Source organism: Sinohyriopsis cumingii, chromosome 8 (genome assembly GCF_028554795.1).
Source record: "Sinohyriopsis cumingii isolate HCF-2022 chromosome 8, ASM2855479v2, whole genome shotgun sequence".
In the NCBI taxonomy this organism is placed as follows: Eukaryota; Metazoa; Mollusca; class Bivalvia; order Unionida; family Unionidae; genus Sinohyriopsis; species Sinohyriopsis cumingii.
This window is the reverse complement of record NC_142968.1, coordinates 113,980,202-113,999,207: the sequence shown is the minus strand read 5'-3', so window position 1 is coordinate 113,999,207 and position 19,006 is coordinate 113,980,202. Positions and strand designations below refer to the sequence as shown.

The 19,006-nt window shown below is 34.5% G+C and overlaps 1 protein-coding gene across 2 annotated transcripts in view; it reads left to right on the top strand.

Annotated features, from left to right (window-relative positions):
- Window positions 1–19,006, top strand: part of LOC149794416 (uncharacterized) — a 159,077-nt gene that overhangs the window by 115,434 nt on the left and 24,637 nt on the right. For both annotated transcript variants that reach the window (XM_089968612.1, XM_089968611.1), the window contains exons 27-30: window positions 5,827–5,966; window positions 14,754–14,822; window positions 16,335–16,431; window positions 17,099–17,202. In XM_089968612.1, the coding sequence (XP_089824738.1) occupies window positions 5,827–5,966; window positions 14,754–14,822; window positions 16,335–16,431; window positions 17,099–17,202 (410 nt within the window). The remainder of the gene's footprint in view (window positions 1–5,826; window positions 5,967–14,753; window positions 14,823–16,334; window positions 16,432–17,098; window positions 17,203–19,006) is intronic.

The following is a 19,006-nucleotide window of genomic DNA, read 5'->3' as shown; positions in this document are numbered from 1 at the left end:
ACCTTCATACAATAAACACAGTTAAATGGTTGACCTGTGAACATGAAAGAAACTTACTGGACTTTTAATTGTTTAGGTATTTCAGTTTGAGTTACACTTACTGGTCTTTTAATGATGTAGATATTGCAAGGAGAGTTACACTTACTGGTATTTTAATGATGTAGATATTGCAAGGAGAGTTACACTTACTGGTATTTTAATGATGTAGATATTGCAAGGAGAGTTACACTTACTGGTATTTTAATGATGTAGATATTGCAATGAGTGTTACACTTAGTGGTCTTTTAATGATGTAGGTATTAGAATGAATGTGACACTTAGTGGTCTTTTGATGATGTAGGTATTGCAATGAGTGTTACACTTGGTGGTCTTTTAATGATGTAGGTATTAGAATGAATGTGACACTTAGTGGTCTTTTAATGATGTAGGTATTACAATGTGTGTTACACTTAGTGGTCTTTTAATGATGTAGATATTAAAATGAGAGTTAACACTTACTGATCTTTTAATTATAAAGGTATTACAATGAGTGTTATGCTTACTGGTCTTTAATGATGTAGATATTACAATGAGAGTTACACTTAATAGTCTTTTAATGATGTAGATATTGCAGTGAGAGTTAAACGTTCTGGTCATTTAATTAGGTAGGCATTACAATGAATTTTACACTTATTGGTCTTTTAATGATGTAGATATTGCAAGGAGAGTTAGGCTTACTGTTCTTTTAATATTGTCGATATTGAAAGGAGAGTTACACTTACTAGCCTTTTAATGATGTAGATATTGCAAGGAGTTACACTTACTGGTCTTTAATTATGTAGGTATTGCAATGAGTTACACTTACTGGTCTTTAATGTTGTATATATTGCAAGAAGAGTTACACTTACTGGTCCTTAAGAATTGTAGATACTGCAAGGAGAGTTACACTTACTGGTCTTTACTGCTGTATATATTGCAAGGAGAGTTACACTTACTGATCCTTAAAACTTGTAGATATTGCTAGGAGAGTTACACTTACTGGTCTTTACTGTTGTAGATATTGCAAGGAGAGTTACAGTTACTGGTCCTTGAAAATTGTAGATATTGCAAGGAGAGTTAAACTTACTGGTCTTTAATGTTGTAGATATTGCAAGGAGAGTTACACTTACTGATCCTTAAAACTTGTAGATATTGCAAGGAGAGTTACACTTACTGGTCTTTACTGTTGTAGATATTGCAAGGAGAGTTACACTTACTGGTCTTTACTGTTGTAGATATTGCAAGGAGAGTTACACTTACTGGTCTTTAATGTTGTGGATATTGCAAGGAGAGTTACACTTACTGGTCTTTAATGATGCAGATATTGCAAGGAGAGTTACACTTACCCGTCTTTTAATGATGTAGATATTACAATGAGAGTATACTTGTCTTTCAGTTATGTAGGTATTTCAGTGAGTGTTATGCTTACTGGTCTTTTAATGATGTAGATATTACATTGAGAGTTACTCTTACTGGTCTTTTAATTATTTAGTTATTACAGCAGTGAGTGTTATGCTTACTTGTCTTTTAATGGTGTAGGTATTACAATGAGTGTTATTGCTTACTGGTCTTTAATGATATGGATATTGCAATGAGAGTTATGCTTACTGGTCTTTAACGATATAGGTATTGCAATGAATGTTTTGCTTACTGGTCTTTTAGTGATGTAGATATTACAGTGAGAGTTACACTTACTGGTCCTTTAATGATTTAGATATTACAATGAGAGTTACACTTACTGGTCTTTTAATGATGTAGATATTACAATGAGTGTTACGCTTACTGGTCTTTTACTGATGTAGATATTACAATGAGAGTTACACTTACTGGTCTTTTAATGATGTAGATATTACAATGAGTGTTACGCTTACTGGTCTTTTACTGATGTAGATATTACAATGAGTGTTATGCTTACTGGTCTTTTAATTATGTAGATATTACAATGAGAGTTACACTTACTGGTCTTTTAATGATGTAGATATTACAGTGAGTGTTACGCTTACTGGTCTTTTACTGATGTAGATATTACAATGAGTGTTACGCTTACTGGTCTTTTACTGATGTAGATATTACAATGAGTGTTATGCTTACTGGTCTTTAATGTTGTAGATATTACAATGAGAGTTACACTTACTGGTCCTTTAATGATGTAGATATTACAATGAGAGTTACACTTACTGGTCTTTTAATGATGTAGATATTACAATGAGTGTTATGCTTACTGGTCTTTTAATGATGTAGATATTACAATGAGAGTTACACTTACTGGTCCTTTAATGATGTAGATATTACAATGAGAGTTACGCTTACTGGTCTTTTAATGATGTAGGTATTGCAATGAGTGTTATGCTTACTGATCTTTTAATGATGTAGATATTACAATGAGTGTTACAATTACTGGTCTTTTAATGATGTAGATATTGCATGGAGAGTTACACTTACTGGTCTTTTAATTATGTAGCTATTACAATGAGAGTTACACTTACTGGTCCTTTAATGATGTAGATATTACAATGAGTGTTATGCTTACTGGTCTTTTAATGGTGTAGATATTACAATGAGAGTTACTCTTACTGGTCTTTTAATTATTTAGTTATTACAGCAGTGAGTGTTATGCTTACTGGTCTTTTAATGATGTAGGTATTACAATGAGTGTTATTGCTTACTGGTCTTTAATGATGTAGATATTACAATGAGTGTTATGCTTACTGGTCTTTTAATGATGTAGATATTACAATGAGAGTTACACTTACTGGTCCTTTAATGATGTAGATATTACAATGAGAGTTACACTTACTGGTCTTTTAATGATGTAGATATTACAATGAGAGTTACGCTTACTGGTCTTTTAATGATGTAGATATTACAATGAGAGTTACACTTACTGGTCCTTTAATGATGTAGATATTACAGTGAGTGTTACGCTTACTGGTCTTTAATGTTGTAGATATTACAATGAGAGTTACTCTTACTCATCTTTTAATTATTTAGGTATTACAATGAGTGTTACACTTACTGGTCTTTTAATGATGTAGGTATTGCAATGAGTGTTATGCTTACTGGTCTTTTAATTGTGTAGGTATTACAATGAGTGTTATGCTTACTGGTCTTTTAATGATGTAGATATTACAATGAGAGTTACTCTTTCTGGTCTTTTAATTATTTAGGTATTGCAATGAGTGCTACACTTACTGGTCTTTTAATGATATAGATATTACAATGAGTGTTACGCTTACTGGTCTTTTAATGACGTAGATATTAGAATGAGTGTTACACTTTGGTCTTTTAATGATGTAGATATTGCAAGGAGAGTTACACTTACTGTTCTTTTAACAATGTAGATAATGCAAGGAGAGTTACACTTATGGTATTTTAACGATGTAGATATTGCAATGAGAGTTACACTTGCTGGTCTTTTAACGATGTAGGTATTGCAAGGAGAGTTACACTTACTGGTCCTTTAATGATGTAGATATTACAATGAGTGTTATGCTTACTGGTCTTTTAATGGTGTAGATATTACAATGAGAGTTACTCTTACTGGTCTTTTAATTATTTAGTTATTACAGCAGTGAGTGTTATGCTTACTGGTCTTTTAATGATGTAGGTATTACAATGAGTGTTATTGCTTACTGGTCTTTAATGATGTAGATATTACAGTGATTGTTATGCTTACTGGTCTTTAACGATATAGGTATTGCAATGAGAGTTACACTTACTGGTCCTTTAATGATGTATATATTACAATGAGTGTTACGCTTACTGGTCTTTTAATTATTTAGGTATTGCAGTGAGTGTTATGCTTACTGGTCTTTAACGATATAGCTATTGCAATGAGTGTTAAATTTACTGGTCTTTAACGATACAGTATTGCAATGAGTGTTACGCTTTCTGGTCTTTTAATGATGTAGGTATTGCAATGAGTGTTACGCTTACTGGTCTTTAATGATATAGGTATTAGAATAAGTGTTATGCTTATTGGTCTTTAACGATATAGGTTTTACAGTGAGTGTTACGCTTACTGGTCTTTTAATGATGTAGGTATGGTAATTAATATGGTACCTAATTTTTTTTGAGAAGTTGTGTGAATGTTAGATACCCATGATTGTACGATGCATCTCACTTAATATATTTCTTTGTCTGTGTTCATCCAATCCTGTAAGATACTGAGCTTGCATGGCTGAAAGTAAATTGGTTACATGATTATGTTCATTCGTGTGCAGTAGGTTGTGTACTTGTATAATGTGTGTATTTCCTCCAACAGTGATATTTTTGTATTTGTAGTTTAATTATTATGTAAACATGCACAGTGATTTTAAAACAGTTTTATAGTCTTTGGGCAGAGTTTGGATTGCAGAATATTTACATATTTTATTTTGATTAGCATTTGATATATACTAAGTTTCTTTTAACTTTTGTTTTTTTTAAAGAAAATTGAATATGTGTTTTATATCTATTATTTACGAATGAAATGAAAACAGGAACATGTATCATTGTAGCTCTGGTTTTTACATGAATCTTTTATTGCATTTAATTTATAAGTACAAGACTTGTTGAGTCAAAACAACCAGATCACAGTATTTTACTGCCAAATGTTGTATTAGAGAGAAAACAACCAAAGGCCATGTATACAGTGTCAACTTAATTGGATTATACAAGTATTGAACTCTGATTGATATTGTGTATATTTGCCATTAGTGAGAAATGGTATGATTCACTGTGAATTATATCATATCATGATTAAGACCTTTACTGCTATTTGGATTTTTAATTGTATTAAGCCTGAATGATGTTCTGTTTTCAGATTGTTATTTCTGATAAGAAAATTAAACTAATTTCAGCCTGTTCCTGCTGATTTCGTACCTATCAAAACAGCATATGAACATCTTGCACAACCCAATGAATCTAAGAATGCTTTAATCCGAAGTAATTTGATATAGTTTGTGATAAAAGCTTTGACAGTGTTCAGTATTGTTATGTAACACTGATTCACCAGTATTTGTAAACCATATAAACTCCTTGCATGAAATGCATTTAACACAAACAAAAAATGAGGGCTGTTAAATTTAAACATACATGTTACCCAGAGAAGGCACTTTTTACAAAATATATGCCAGGATACATGATTATTTAGAGTACTTATGGGAACGATACAAATTCTAAATTGCATCTATGAGTGTCTACTCCACATGAAAAATGCCTTCCTGGCTCCTGTGTATTTTACTGGCTCAGCCATGATAATTGCCTTGTGGAATGAGCTGGGGGATTTTATTATCGGAAATAAAGACAGTTTGCTTTTTTTGATCAGATAATTAAAAATTCATTCAGAGACAAATATTTTAATATTGATGGATGATACAAATTTGTGTAATATTAGGCTGCTACCATCTCCACTGAGAGATGGATTTACCTGTAGTTATTTGTCAAGTTGTGAAGATATTATGTTTCAGTATAAAAGATAAATACATGCTACTTGATTCTCTATATATGTACATACAGAGAGAACTATGAACTTACCTGTGTGTTTATCTGTGTATATCCACATGTTTGTATATGTATGTGTCATTTCTAGGGCTGAAATTAATGTTGGCCAAGACCACTTCTGATTAAAGTACCACCAAGCAAACTGTAGTGAAGAGAATTCGTTTTAATGCACACATCACTAATAACTCTAGTTTTAGTCCCTTCAAGATCACTTTGATGCTGATAACACCTACCATCATTATAAACCACCCAAAGTTTTTGTTCAGACAGGGTCTGGTGTAAGAAAGTTTGATGATGTTAGTTTTTTTTCTCTGGTTTGTGTAGATGCTGAAGCAAGAAGTGAGTAAGAAGCGGTCAGAGATGGATATTTTGCTAAGCAATTTTGATAGAGAACGGAACACCTTTAAAGAGGAGATGCAGCAACTAAAGCATCAACTGGAAAGCAAAGAGGCAACTGAGCAAGAGTATGTACTTTTACTGCACCTCCAATGTACAGGCAAAGCTCCCTTTAAAGTCACTAGTATTTATTTGTCTTAGATCATTTACAACCCCCTGCCATTATACTCAGTTGTTGAAGATGTTTATGTAATATCTATAATCCACCGAAATGGGTGATTGGCCCATCCACCTACACCAGAGTCCAGTTATTCATTGTGTTTGAGGGTGGATCCAAACTGGCACCTTCATGGCTGTTATAGTGACTTGGGTGGATTAACTTAAAACACATTTCACAATGGTCTGCAATCCTGTGCTTTGCAACATCACCAGGTCCCATGGTGACAACTAGGTGTTGGACTTGCTTTTTGAATATGTTGTTCAAATGATATCACCGGTTGGTTTTTAACAGTGCTTTCAAGATACTGACTTCATTTTGCCAAGGAAATGGGAGGTTGGTGTCTTTCCCAAGTGCACACCAAAGCATATGATACAGGCATGACTTGGCAAGTATTGAACCTGCAACCTTTTGATTAAGAGTACTACACTCATCCATCTGTGATCTGCTGGAGCATTATGCAATGGCAAGTCAAAGTCTACACTGTTTGCACTCAGGGCAGGTTGATCAAGTACAGGTATGGATACAGTCTGATCTCATTTATTTGACTTGCACCTTCACAGCTATTACTTTTATTACATAATTATCTCAGGACTTCCTGTACAGATCAGTTGCATGGGATGATTCAGTAATAGTGCCAGAAACTTATTTTGATCTGTTAGTGATGTAACGATCCCAATAAGAATTTGATGCTACATAACACAATGTCACAGCAGGTATGTTATGCATCTTCATGTAAAATGAAACCAGATACAGGGTTCCCACGCTACTGGGAAATCGGGAAGAGGTAGAAATGATAATTTTTTCCCGACCGTGAAAAGTCCTTAAATTTTGCAAATATTGATGTAAGTTGGGGAAAACCCCGGGAATTTTCTGCACTACTTGATGCCCGAAACAATTATGTAATTGACTTTTTTTTTTTCCCCACAGACAGCCTGATATCTGTAGTTTTTCTTACATGGAAGATACAAAAACCAGTCTAGCATCACAGGAGGCCAACAAGGTGTCGGCAAAGCATAGCTGCTTACCAGATGGCCTAGCAAACTTAAATGTTGTTAATTAAGTCAGACTCGCATTAAATCGATATGAAAATTATTTATTTTCTCATAAATTGCGAGTTTTAAACTTGTTGTGTCTTTAATCTTTTGAAAGACAAAATAAAACTAGGCCATTTATGAAATTTGACCTGTACTCATGATTTGCATTGGTAGTCATACGAATACACAAATTTCACAACCCACATGTTCCTGACCTCAAGGTACCGTAGTCACATGATGTCTGATATCCCATTTTAAATTACATGAAAGTCACATGCTGGTTGTAATAAAAATACAAAATCAAAACAAAAAATTATACATATTTATTCCTATAACAACTGCGAGGTTTTTTCTTACCCATGCGACAGAGAGATCTAGCTGTTTTGCTAACCTTACTTTTCTTACCTCAGTCTAGTCATTTCAGACCAATCGTTTCAGTCAGGGTGTCCATACACTCAGAACTACTTCTAAAAAATGAAAACCTTGTTGTCGTTTGCTGTGCCTGATGTAGTTCTGAAAACAAACAACAAGAAATCTATAAAATATTGTCGCGGAGAGACAAATAATGTAACCCCTTGACTGGGATTTCCTTGTCTTGGTCCAAACTCCAACATAGATTCTATACGTGTCACGTGACTACCATGTTAATTTGTTCTCTCTGCTTGATGAATCTGACTGGCCAGATTGCAGCAACAGTAACAAGTTTCTTGTCATTGTTCTCCAAATAAATATGTTGAGAATTATATGTTCTTTCTAGTTTTTACAAAAATTATCTTTCATTTAATATAATTGAATTTTGTACAACAACATTAAAAAGGAGTGTGCTGTTGATATGATGTGACTGTTGAGATTTGTTAAGTCATGTGACTAGTAATGCAAATGGCAAGTACAGGATTAGGTTTCATATATTCTGTAGTTTTGTCTAGACTGTCACCAGATTAAAGACATAACGATTATAATACTTGCAATTTTTGAGAAAATAAATCATTTTCCTATCGATTTCATGCAGGTATGAGTTAACATAACATCGTTTAAATTTGCTAGGCCTGCTAGTAAGCGACTACCTATGCTGCTAGGCCTACTGCATGGTGATGGCAAATTCCAAATTTTCAATATGCAATTTCTCTGACCCCACATCCCAACCTAAATGTTCATTGGGAGGGAATATGTGAAGGAAATCCAGATTAGAAAACAGACTGCTATTCTTTATTAGCCAAATTTGTTGTCCAAAATGTTGAATCTGAGTTGAAATTTGGTGAGAAACTATTACACAGTGACATGTGGCTGGATGCATTGGTTTCAGATCTTAAATGGAACACCGGAGAAATGGGTAAATTGTCATCCCTTGTATTAAATTAAAAGATGATACAAGCTGGTATCAATACAGTTTTGGGGACTGGTTTATCGAAGTACAAGACAAGTTGATTTTACAGAAAATTAAGTTCTTTTTAGTACAGCAATTATAAATCTGAAGGTCTTCTGTCAACATTTAAATCAACCCTTTGGTAAATGTTTTTGAAATTATGGATTTCTGACCAAATCGTCCTTAGGAGTTTAAGTTGTTTGAAAAATCTTGTTTGGGATTTTATTGGCACAGATAAATTCAGGGTTAAACTTTTAAGATTCTAATATTTTGCATTTATTCTTTTTTCATACTGTGATAGGAAATGTTACCTTGTATAACATGCATATACATTGTTATATAATTATTTAGAATTAAAGGTTTGAAAGGAAACAAAACCAATTTATGTTCATTATATTGTTTCCATGTAGGAACATAATGCAGGTCAGCATAGTTAGAATTTGTATTCTGTACACTGTAATGACCTTACATGCCCATTTCTAGGAATACAGTGTCTAATCAAACTTTTTTTTGTGTGATACAATTTGTGGTTTTGTACATGATCATCTTTTTTTACTTTGAAGTTTTGGAGGGAATTGAAATAGAAACATCTTTAGATTTAGAAAATGCATTTTTTTTAATAATCTAAAGTGTTCTTCAATTCCATTCAGTGATGGTTACATGTGAAACTTGAAAAACCTAATTTCTTCCTGGAAATGACCAGGAAATTGATCTTCAGAGAAGCATGGGAACCATGAATCTTGTTTATTGGAGAAAAAAAATTATTTATTCTTTCTGTGAGCTCTTGAGGCATATTCATTATTGTGTTCTGTGTTTGATTGGGCTGAAATTATTTAATTCAAGACAAAACCAATTTATGTTCATTATATTGTTTCCATGTAGGAACATAATGCAGGTCAGCATAGTTAGAATTTGTATTCTGTACATTGTAATGACCTTACATGCTCAATCCTAGGAATACAGTGTATAATCAAACTTGTTTTGTGTGATATATTTTGTGGTTTTGTACATTTTGACTTAGAAGCTTTGGAGGGTATTGAAATAGAAACATCTTTAGATTTAGAAAATGTATTTTTTTATAATCTAAAGTGTTCTATAATTCCATTCAATGATGGTCATGTGTGACCCTTGAAAAATGTAATTTCTTCCTCAAAAAAACCCTGGAAATGACCTGGATATTTATCTTCAGAAAAGTGTGGGAACCATGCAGATAATGCTTTATATTTATTCACTAGGTTATTTGCCCATCCTAGGACAGGAATTTTTTTATTTTTTACAAAAATGTGGATGCCACTGCCAGTTTCAAACTCACGACCTATTGTTTGGCAAGCTTTCAACAGAGAAAGAAATACTAATATGGGTGTTTATATATAAGATGATTCTGTCACAAGAATGATGAAAAGAATATTATTTTTCAAACAGACTTGTATCCAGTATAAATTTTGTGAAAAACAATTTAAATACAATTTATTATCAAGCAGATGAGGTATATAATAGATTATAGGGATTGTAATGTTGCATATTGTGGTCTCACTATAAGTACATGGGCCTTACAAACTTGCCCTGACATACTCAGTTTTACCCATAACTCAACATTACACACATTACAAATATGAGACCCTAAATGGAATGAATTAATGATGAGGATATTATACTGCTTCATATAACAGTCAACTTATTTTAAATTCTTTAAGTTCCTAGTTGTGTGGGATTACTGAGACCAGATTGTAAATTAACTTGTTCAATAATGTATCAAGAATTGTTTGTTTTGTCAAAATAATTACTATTTGTAAGAAAATGAAGACATTCTTATTTTTATTAACACATTTTATGTACAGATTGATCTTTATGTTGGAGTAAAAAGAAACATAATAGAGCAGGTGTATCTGACAAGACTTCATTTTGTAACTTAAGGATTTTTTCTTCAAATACATTACCCAATCATAATACCTTAGGAGAACTACCACTACCTCACAAAATCCAGCCTTCCCAGATACTTCTTTTATCTCAAGGGAGCTAAAAGTTGCCTGCTAACCCATTGGCAGTCAGGCAGAGTGATCTCCCCTTACATAGACTTGGCATCAAGGCATAAGTTAGTTATTACTTTGGCTTGTGCCAAGAAGCACACTTTCGTCACAATTGACCTTGCAAAGCCATAGCTACTTGGAAAATATGTCACTTCAAGTTGGAGGAGTTCTTCACTCCAAAGGAAAGTATATTCCATCTATATTTCCAGCTTTATCTCTCTTTCTCTCTCCACAAAGTTCTGCCTAATTTGTTAGTCACACTTTGTGTCATCATCACACATTGGGTACTTGCATTTGGAGCCTAAGCGACTTCACATTCTGTTTGCGCTATACTTAATTTTACGTGCAAGTCTCGTGTTCTCATATAACTCCTATATATGTATAATTTCCTTCCTAATGGGTACATATTAGCAAGTTCTTTAGCCAAGGCTTTCATAGTGTCTGGGCACCATTTTAGTGTAATTACTTGTACAGGTGGTCTCTGGGCCTTTTTTCCCTACAAGTATTGCTTCATAATGGGTTTTGTTGCACCTACCGGGTATATCTCGATAACAAGGCCTTTATTTGATTCTTTGTGAAGATTGTTTGTGTTGTTATGTAAATTTGATTTAATTTATATTTAATTTAATTATTTGTTTGTTATTTTTTAATTTTTTTATATTCCATTACATGCTATTGTAATGTAAATTTATTTACTGGATTTAATATTGTCTGGAATAGAGTTCAGTTCTGACTAATTTTTTTAAATTATTGATATATACAACTATAAAGATACATTGTGTCTAATGCTGACCTAGTTCCTGACCTTGATTCAGAAACAGTGGCAGTTCTGATAAAGAACCTTTTTTAATTTTTTTTATTTTTTCCCAGAGTAGAACCATTGATTTCAGTTAGGGCAATAGTGGGAGTACATGATGTTAGGCATATAAAAAGCTTCTATTTTGTTCTAGAAAGATGACCATGTGACCCTCATCTGGGAATCTGTTATGCGTCATAATTAGACTTATTACTGATGTTTTGAAATAGAATGATCATTCATGCCTTAACATTTGAGACCTCCAGGTGTTTTATGTTGTTACCAGTTTTTTTGCTAATTATTTTATTTTATTTTAAAGAAAAGTGATTCTTTTCCCTGGAAATACTAGTGCTCTAAATTAATCCTTGGACAAGGACATTTATCAAAATTAATACAGAATTCAAAAACTGGAATAATATTTTCTGTGATTCATCAAGAGACTGTTGACACTCTACCACTTTACAGGTTACAACAGACATCGTATTCCATTTTGGATTTCATTGGAATTCGAACTCGGTTTCATTCATGACTTTTTATTACTAGGACTTCTTTTTTTTAATTCTTGGATTATTTTTGGATTTGATTCATAAAACCCTAAGTTCTTTTTTCTCATTTTTCACTTGATATTCTAGGGAACTAAATTATTTGTTAAATTTTGCAAAGCTTGTGTTCACTTTTTTCCTGTTACTTTTTGTAACAATCTAGACTCGTAACAGTGTGTAATGTAGATTCTGGTACATTCTGTATTTATACAGTTCTAATCAGACAAGTACAGTTCAGCACTCTCTATACATAGTTCATTCTGTCACCTGCACATGCATGTTCATATAGGCGACCCTTGAGTCATGTTTATCTGCATAACTTTATAGCATGTTGACGAACACTTAGTCGAGCGCACATGTAGCCCTTGTCTTCATAATAAGGTTTGGGCTACATTATTTACTTGCATGCATGTCTTTATGCTCTGAAGAACCAATATATATATATATATATATATATATATATATATATATATATATATATATATATATATATATTGTATATCAAGGTGAGTTCTTTTACCATGGTATATTTAGCCTTGGAACACCAGGCTTCAATGATTCTACCTGTATAGGCTGTCTTTGACCTCCCTACAGGTAAGCATAGTCAGTAAAATTGCCTGCAAGCAAAAAAATTTCTTCAGGTAACTATTATTTGTATAGCCCTGCACCCACAAACAGGTGGTTTTTTCACACAATATGCAACCGTGCAATGTTCAGGCACACAGGTTTGTAAACAGGTGATATTGTCATTATAGTTTACCTGTATGCTTCCTTACCTTATTAGACATTAATTTCTTGGTCACCCTTTTAATGAATTAGCTCAAAACGGACATTGCATTCTAGAACAGGTGCAGGGCTACAACTTGATCCGTTTTGCCTTCTTTTGTTTTACAGATTAGAACTAACTGCTCCGGTGGTCTAGTGGTTAGAGCGTATGCCTCGGATGCAGGAGGTCATGGGCCAAGTCATACCAAAGACTTACAGAAATGGTACTAACATCTGCCTCGCTTAGCGCTCAGCATTTGGAGGTTAGTGTTAGGACTGGTTGGCCTGGTGTCAGGAAAATGTGACTGGATGGGACATCATGCTACATATCTGCGGCATGATGCCCCAGTGCTTGACATCACTATAAACTGCCACACTGTAGACATCACAGCGATATGACTGAAAAATTGTTAAGGCTATGTTAAAAATCCAAATCACACACACACACACACAGATTGGAACTATGGGCAAAGCACAAACAACATACAGCTCAGACCAAAAGCTTGAATAGTTTGCATGCTGATTTCTTCTGCAGTGTGAACCTTTATGAGATAATTCATTTTAACCTTTAACCACGAAGCACCAGACATTGACAAGCTCAGAAACAGCTCCAGCACCCAAGTCACTACCACAGGCCTCGTCTTTTTTTTAAACTCCCCAAAACCTTGCCTTCATGGGGTCTGACATGATTCCTCCTACAGAATGGGACAGAGCTAATAAACAGCCAAGTTCCCTCTCATCCAGCAGACACATGGCCAGGTTACATGGATCAAATATATGATAACCCATCCCAACTGATCATCCTACAGATATATTCCTCATTCTGAATTAGTGAAATACATACTCTGTCCTCAGACCCCAATGATGGCAACCTTTTTCATCACCAAGATCCAACGCCCTTCCACAAGTAACAAGTCTTTTCTCATTTAACCTGTCTCATCTGGACACTTCAGCTGAAGGCCACTTACAAAACCTTGTCTGATCTTTGAAGTGGTAACTTAATTGAACAAAGCATTTTTCTATCTCTTAAATCAGGTCAAGACAATATATCAGCTCAGAATATCTCATCCTGGATCAAGTTGCTTATTTGCTCAGCATACAGGGAAATAACCCTGGTTCAGTGAACTTTTTTACACATTTCGGCTCATGGGGTTAGGGCAGTTCCCACCAGACTAGCATTCAAACGGAACTGTTCTCTGTCATTATTCAGGCTGTAGGATGGAGATTGGAGTTCACATTTTCTTGCTTTTATCTCTAAGATTTGTGATTCCAAAATGCCCAGTTCAGTCTGGTAGGACCTATAATTGCAGCTCAACAGGTCACATTTCCAGGTCGATAGACAGCTTCTTAAGATGTGGCTTCACAACTTCTGCTGGATTTGCATGGGGAATTTTTTTTCTCCCTTTTGAAACTGCACTCTGACACGTGGAGTCTCCTTCAGTTGGGCTATTTAAAAGCTGTCTATCATAACCTTTGGGGATCAGAGATTTTATCTCTGGGGTGAGAGGATGTACCTTCCTCCACCTCTTACTTATTTTCCTAAGGTATTATGACTGGGTAATGTATTCGAAGAAAAAAACATTTTTTTAAAAGTAAAATCTGTTTCTTTGAAAATAGAGATTTCATAAATTATCCCAGAAAATACTATGATTGTTTTCAGACCCAGCAAAATGGTAGCTGAAATTTAACATCCCAAAAAATATCAGACTTGAAAATGTTGAACCATTCACCACCCCCACCTCTGAACAAAAAAAATCTACAAATAGTTCCATCAGATATGGAAAGTACCCCCACCCCAAACCCAAGGTGTTTGAGATACAGGAAATTTGAGAACCTTGATAATATAAACCAACCATAATCCAGGGATTAAATCTGGTAAGGCAGAGATGCTGCAAAGCTAGCATGTTGCCCAACTGTTTATGCCAGTTGTATAAGCTGAACCTGCAAGGACTTGAAATAAGAAAATGCTTTGTTGAAAATAAAAAACATAAAATATTATTTAATGCCCTGCCATGAATATGTCAGGGACATGTAGTGTTTCCTTTGTCCATCCATCACATTTGGTTAAGTTTGCTTTGTGGTTAGGGAATTCTGGTGGTGGTAAAGCCATTGCATTATTTGAAAACATTTATATTTGTTTTAAAGTAATAAAAGAAAATATGTTTCAGACTACACAATTTGCTGCTTGAGAAAGAGAAAACCATCAACAATGTCAATAAGCAGTCCAATCAGCAGAGGTAAGAAACAACAATGATCAGTCATTCTCCTTTGAATTTTTAAAATGTTTTTATCACACTGGAGTAGATTGTTGAGATTTGAGAAATCACATTTCTGATGGCATTAATATTGTTGTTGTTTGGGGCAGTATGGCATTATTGTTTGGGGTAGGGTCTTCTTAAAAACATTTTTGTATTAACCATAGTTTCTCTGATGCTGTTTATTTTCCATCACGAAACTCAATGGTAGTATTAATAGTAGATGGTATTGCTCATCATTGGCAAAAGAGGTCACATTGATTTGTTTGTCACACTTAAGTGATTATGTCCAGTTAGTATGCCAACATGGATTGTTCTGGGGGAATGTCCATCCATCCGTCCCATCCATCCACCCATCCATCAGCGCTTGGTAGCAAGATTGCATAGATAACACTCAGCAAATGACTGTGCAAAAGGCAGTGTCAAAGAAACTGAGCTAAATGCCAAGCTACAAGGGCAAGAATAACTCAGAAAACACTCCACATAGGTATATGAACAAATTTTGTTGAAATAGGGCCATTTTATTCACACACACCCCACCCCCCATTTTGATGCATACACAAAACCACATATGTGTTTTGTTCTGAGTTGGCAAAGAGGATGACTTTCATATAGTTGAGACCATCAGGCTAAAATATTCATAACTTTCTTTCTATGCTACTGTTTCAGCACATAAAACTCCCATTTTTCCATAGCATACAGTTAGTAAACTTTGAGAATTGTTGAATTTGGGGTAGGGAAGACCCTTTCAGTTGCAGGGTCAAGGTCAAATGGTTCCACATTAAAACTTGAGTTATTCACCATCTACATTTACGAAGCTTTTATTTATTCTGTTGTCAGTGGTCATTTCGATTGAAAGAAGAAAATAGTTTCTTCATTATAACTGGAGTTTGTCACCATCTGTAGTTACAAACTTTGTAGATTGCTTGCACTCAGGTAGAGAAGAAGCAGTTTGATGTGGGGTCCAAAGGTCAAAATCATGACCATTGTAACTGAAAGCAGCAAAATGGTTCCCACACGATAATATTAGATCATCACAGACTAGGACCAACCGTTGTGGATGGCTTTCAGTTGGGGAATGGCAGAGGCACATTGATTTTGGAGTCAGAAGGTCAAAGGTCAGGGTATTGTTGCTCCAAGAAAAGAAAAGTTTTTTTGCATCAGTTTTGCTCTTGTGTGAGTTTCTTTACCAAACTTGGTGATTGACTTGCACATATGGTAGTAAAGAAACCTAGAGATTCTAGGTTCAAAAAGTCAGAGATGAAGGTCGTGATAAAGTTGGCAGGTTTAGTTGTCTAGAACAATGGAAGTACACCCAGGAAATTTTATGCTGTATATACTTAGAGGCTGCATAAGTTTTCTTTTGTTTATCCAGGTATGCACTGTTTATGTCTCTTTCTCTCTCTCTCTCTCTCTCTTTATATATATATATATATATATATATATATATATATATATATATATATATATATATACTTGAATTCTTTTTGCCAGGGAGAAAGATCTGTATGACATGAAGAAGTACTATGAAGAAGCCAAGAAATATGAGGCTGATGCAGAAAATGAGAAACAAAGAGCCACTGCTGCAGAGGTAAAAGTTCTTTGCTTCTTAATTTAATTGCTGTATCTTTCTGTGATCTTTTGCCTTTGATTATGATCTCAAGAAATAATATTCCCATGTGTATTTTGTATACACAATCATAAAAGAAGAAAGTGTAGAATGGAACCATAACCGGGTAATAAAAATCTTGGGATATGAAGTTGCAGAATGTCACTATGGCTGATCCTAATTGTGATGTCAGGAAAATAGACATTTGGACTGAAGCTACATCTTATTGATTACCCCTTATCATCCACCCACTCCATCCAGCCACCCATGAATGCTTTTGTGAGTGACGTGTCCTTGGTAGAAAGTTGAAGTTAACTTTTTGTATTTTATGTTTTCACTGTGGGGGTGATTTGTATTTTATCAGTTTCCACTGTGGTGGTGCATCCATATTTGATGAACACATTTATAATTTAAAATTGGATTTTTGTTTGTGGCAGTTTTTGAAGTTATGGTTGAAAATATCTCAGCAAATTTGTTCCTTCCTGAATTGTGATAATGTTAATGATATATTTCTTAAGTTCTTTACAAGTGCAACCTGTGTCTACTTGAACATAGCATAACTTTGCGATCTTGCTTATATTTTGCAAAGTCTATATTTTTTTGCTATGTTGTCCTAAGATCAAGGACTATGATAATTTCCATGTTATAGATTGAGGTACTGAAGCTGAGACTGCAGAACTACATCCAAAATCAGGAGAAGGTATTGAAGGAGGCATCCTTCCATCAACACCATATGTCCAACTATCTCAAAAAGTAAGAACTTCTCTGTATTCTGTGTGCTGTCAAGATCATGATTTAGTTGCCCCAAAGAGACGTCATGATTTGCCAAGGTTGTAGTCATTCTGAAACCACCAGTACCTTGTAAGGACTGTTCCCTTTAAAGATACATGGTACTCCTGTAAAGGCAGTTTAAAAAAAAAAAATATGTCAGGGTATTCTTGAGTACTCAAAGAGCTCATCTGAAAATGATACAGAAACTTTTAAATTGCATCTATCAAGGGCAACCCCAAGTTGAAAATGCCGTTTCTGGGTACCAAATATGTTTTAATGGAACAACCCTTAAGGCAAATCTGATACTGTTTTCTATTCCAGAGTCTGCAGTGCCCACCACCAGGCTGTATCATTAAACTGTCTGAGCACTAAATTTTAACTCTTGCTCAAATTTCCAAACTTTTGATGTTCCATCATTTTGCTATGAAAGCAGTAAAAAATGTAACAAATTAGCAATTATCTACATATTGGATTATTTGCTATTTGAAAGTAATGAGATTGGGCAACTTTTAATTTTGAAGTTTTGAGTCTGCATAAATTATGTGTGTACAGGCAGTATCAGGATTGTGGTGTGCAAGGCTTCCCAGCTTCATGATTCTGATCATTTAGTCATTCTGAATAACAGGAAATATTATTGCTGGAGAATTTTTTCTGTCTCAGGAGTGAATTTGTGGAAATAAATTCTTTTACTGCAGATGTCATAATGTTTAGATTCATAATCACCAAAATATCGTGTGCCAAGCTTGAAATATAAATTTGCCAAAATTTATGTCTCTGAAAACTAGCCAGCACACAGGTAGAAGACCAGTTCTTGTAATGCACCAGTTGTCACCATATTGCTCATATCTATTTGTTCCTTTGAATACATTCCCCAATCACATTACCATTAGGGATATTAGCCTGCTACCTCCCAAATCCAGCCCAGCTAAAAGATAAAAATTCATCTTTTCTGTCTACATCATATAGACAATAATGCATGCCCATTACCTCCCCTTGCCACCACCATAAGGTTCACTTTTGTACAGCAACATTATATGAAAAAACTCCTGTTAATCCAAACCAAATTTGTGTAAAATTTAGATTAATATTCATTCCTAAACAGGTGGTGTATTTTTTTAATTTTGCAGATATGTGAAAATTTGCACTTTCTCTGACTACCTTGCTTGCCCATTTAATAATGGGTGTTGCTTTAGCAACTTATTAACCTGCTGCATCATTAATTTATACCTTCATGTTTTGTTTCATCTTGTCATTCCAGTGAAACGTGTCAATGAAGTGTAATAAATGCAACAAGATAATCGTGTAAGTCATTCCTTGCATGTACAAATTATACTTCATCTGTGACATGCAGTGAGTGCACCATATGGTTCAAGAGTGTATGGACTATGGTTTTGCAAAAGTTAAGCAAGGCAACAAAAGGATGATGATGCAGATTTTAAATTCATTCAAGTAATTACGTTACAGTGTGAAGTGTACTGTCATTTAGGCAGCCCAGGTGGTATTTCTTCCCCAGCATGTCTAGTAATGGTCTTTGGACCTGTAAGTCTAGACAGATGGAGTTTTTAATGGATCCATCCTCAACTATCATTGTTGTCCAGAGCCAGTAGTGACCATCTGACCGGTTGAGCTGGCCATGCAGCCATCTGAGTTGGGATCTTTAGGAAAGATCTCTCTGTCTGACCGGGTCTACAGCTTCATATTTGTTCAATAACAGAGATCTTAATGATCAATCTCTCCATCAAACCTTGTTCACTAAATACAGTTATAATTACAGAGATCTTAGTGA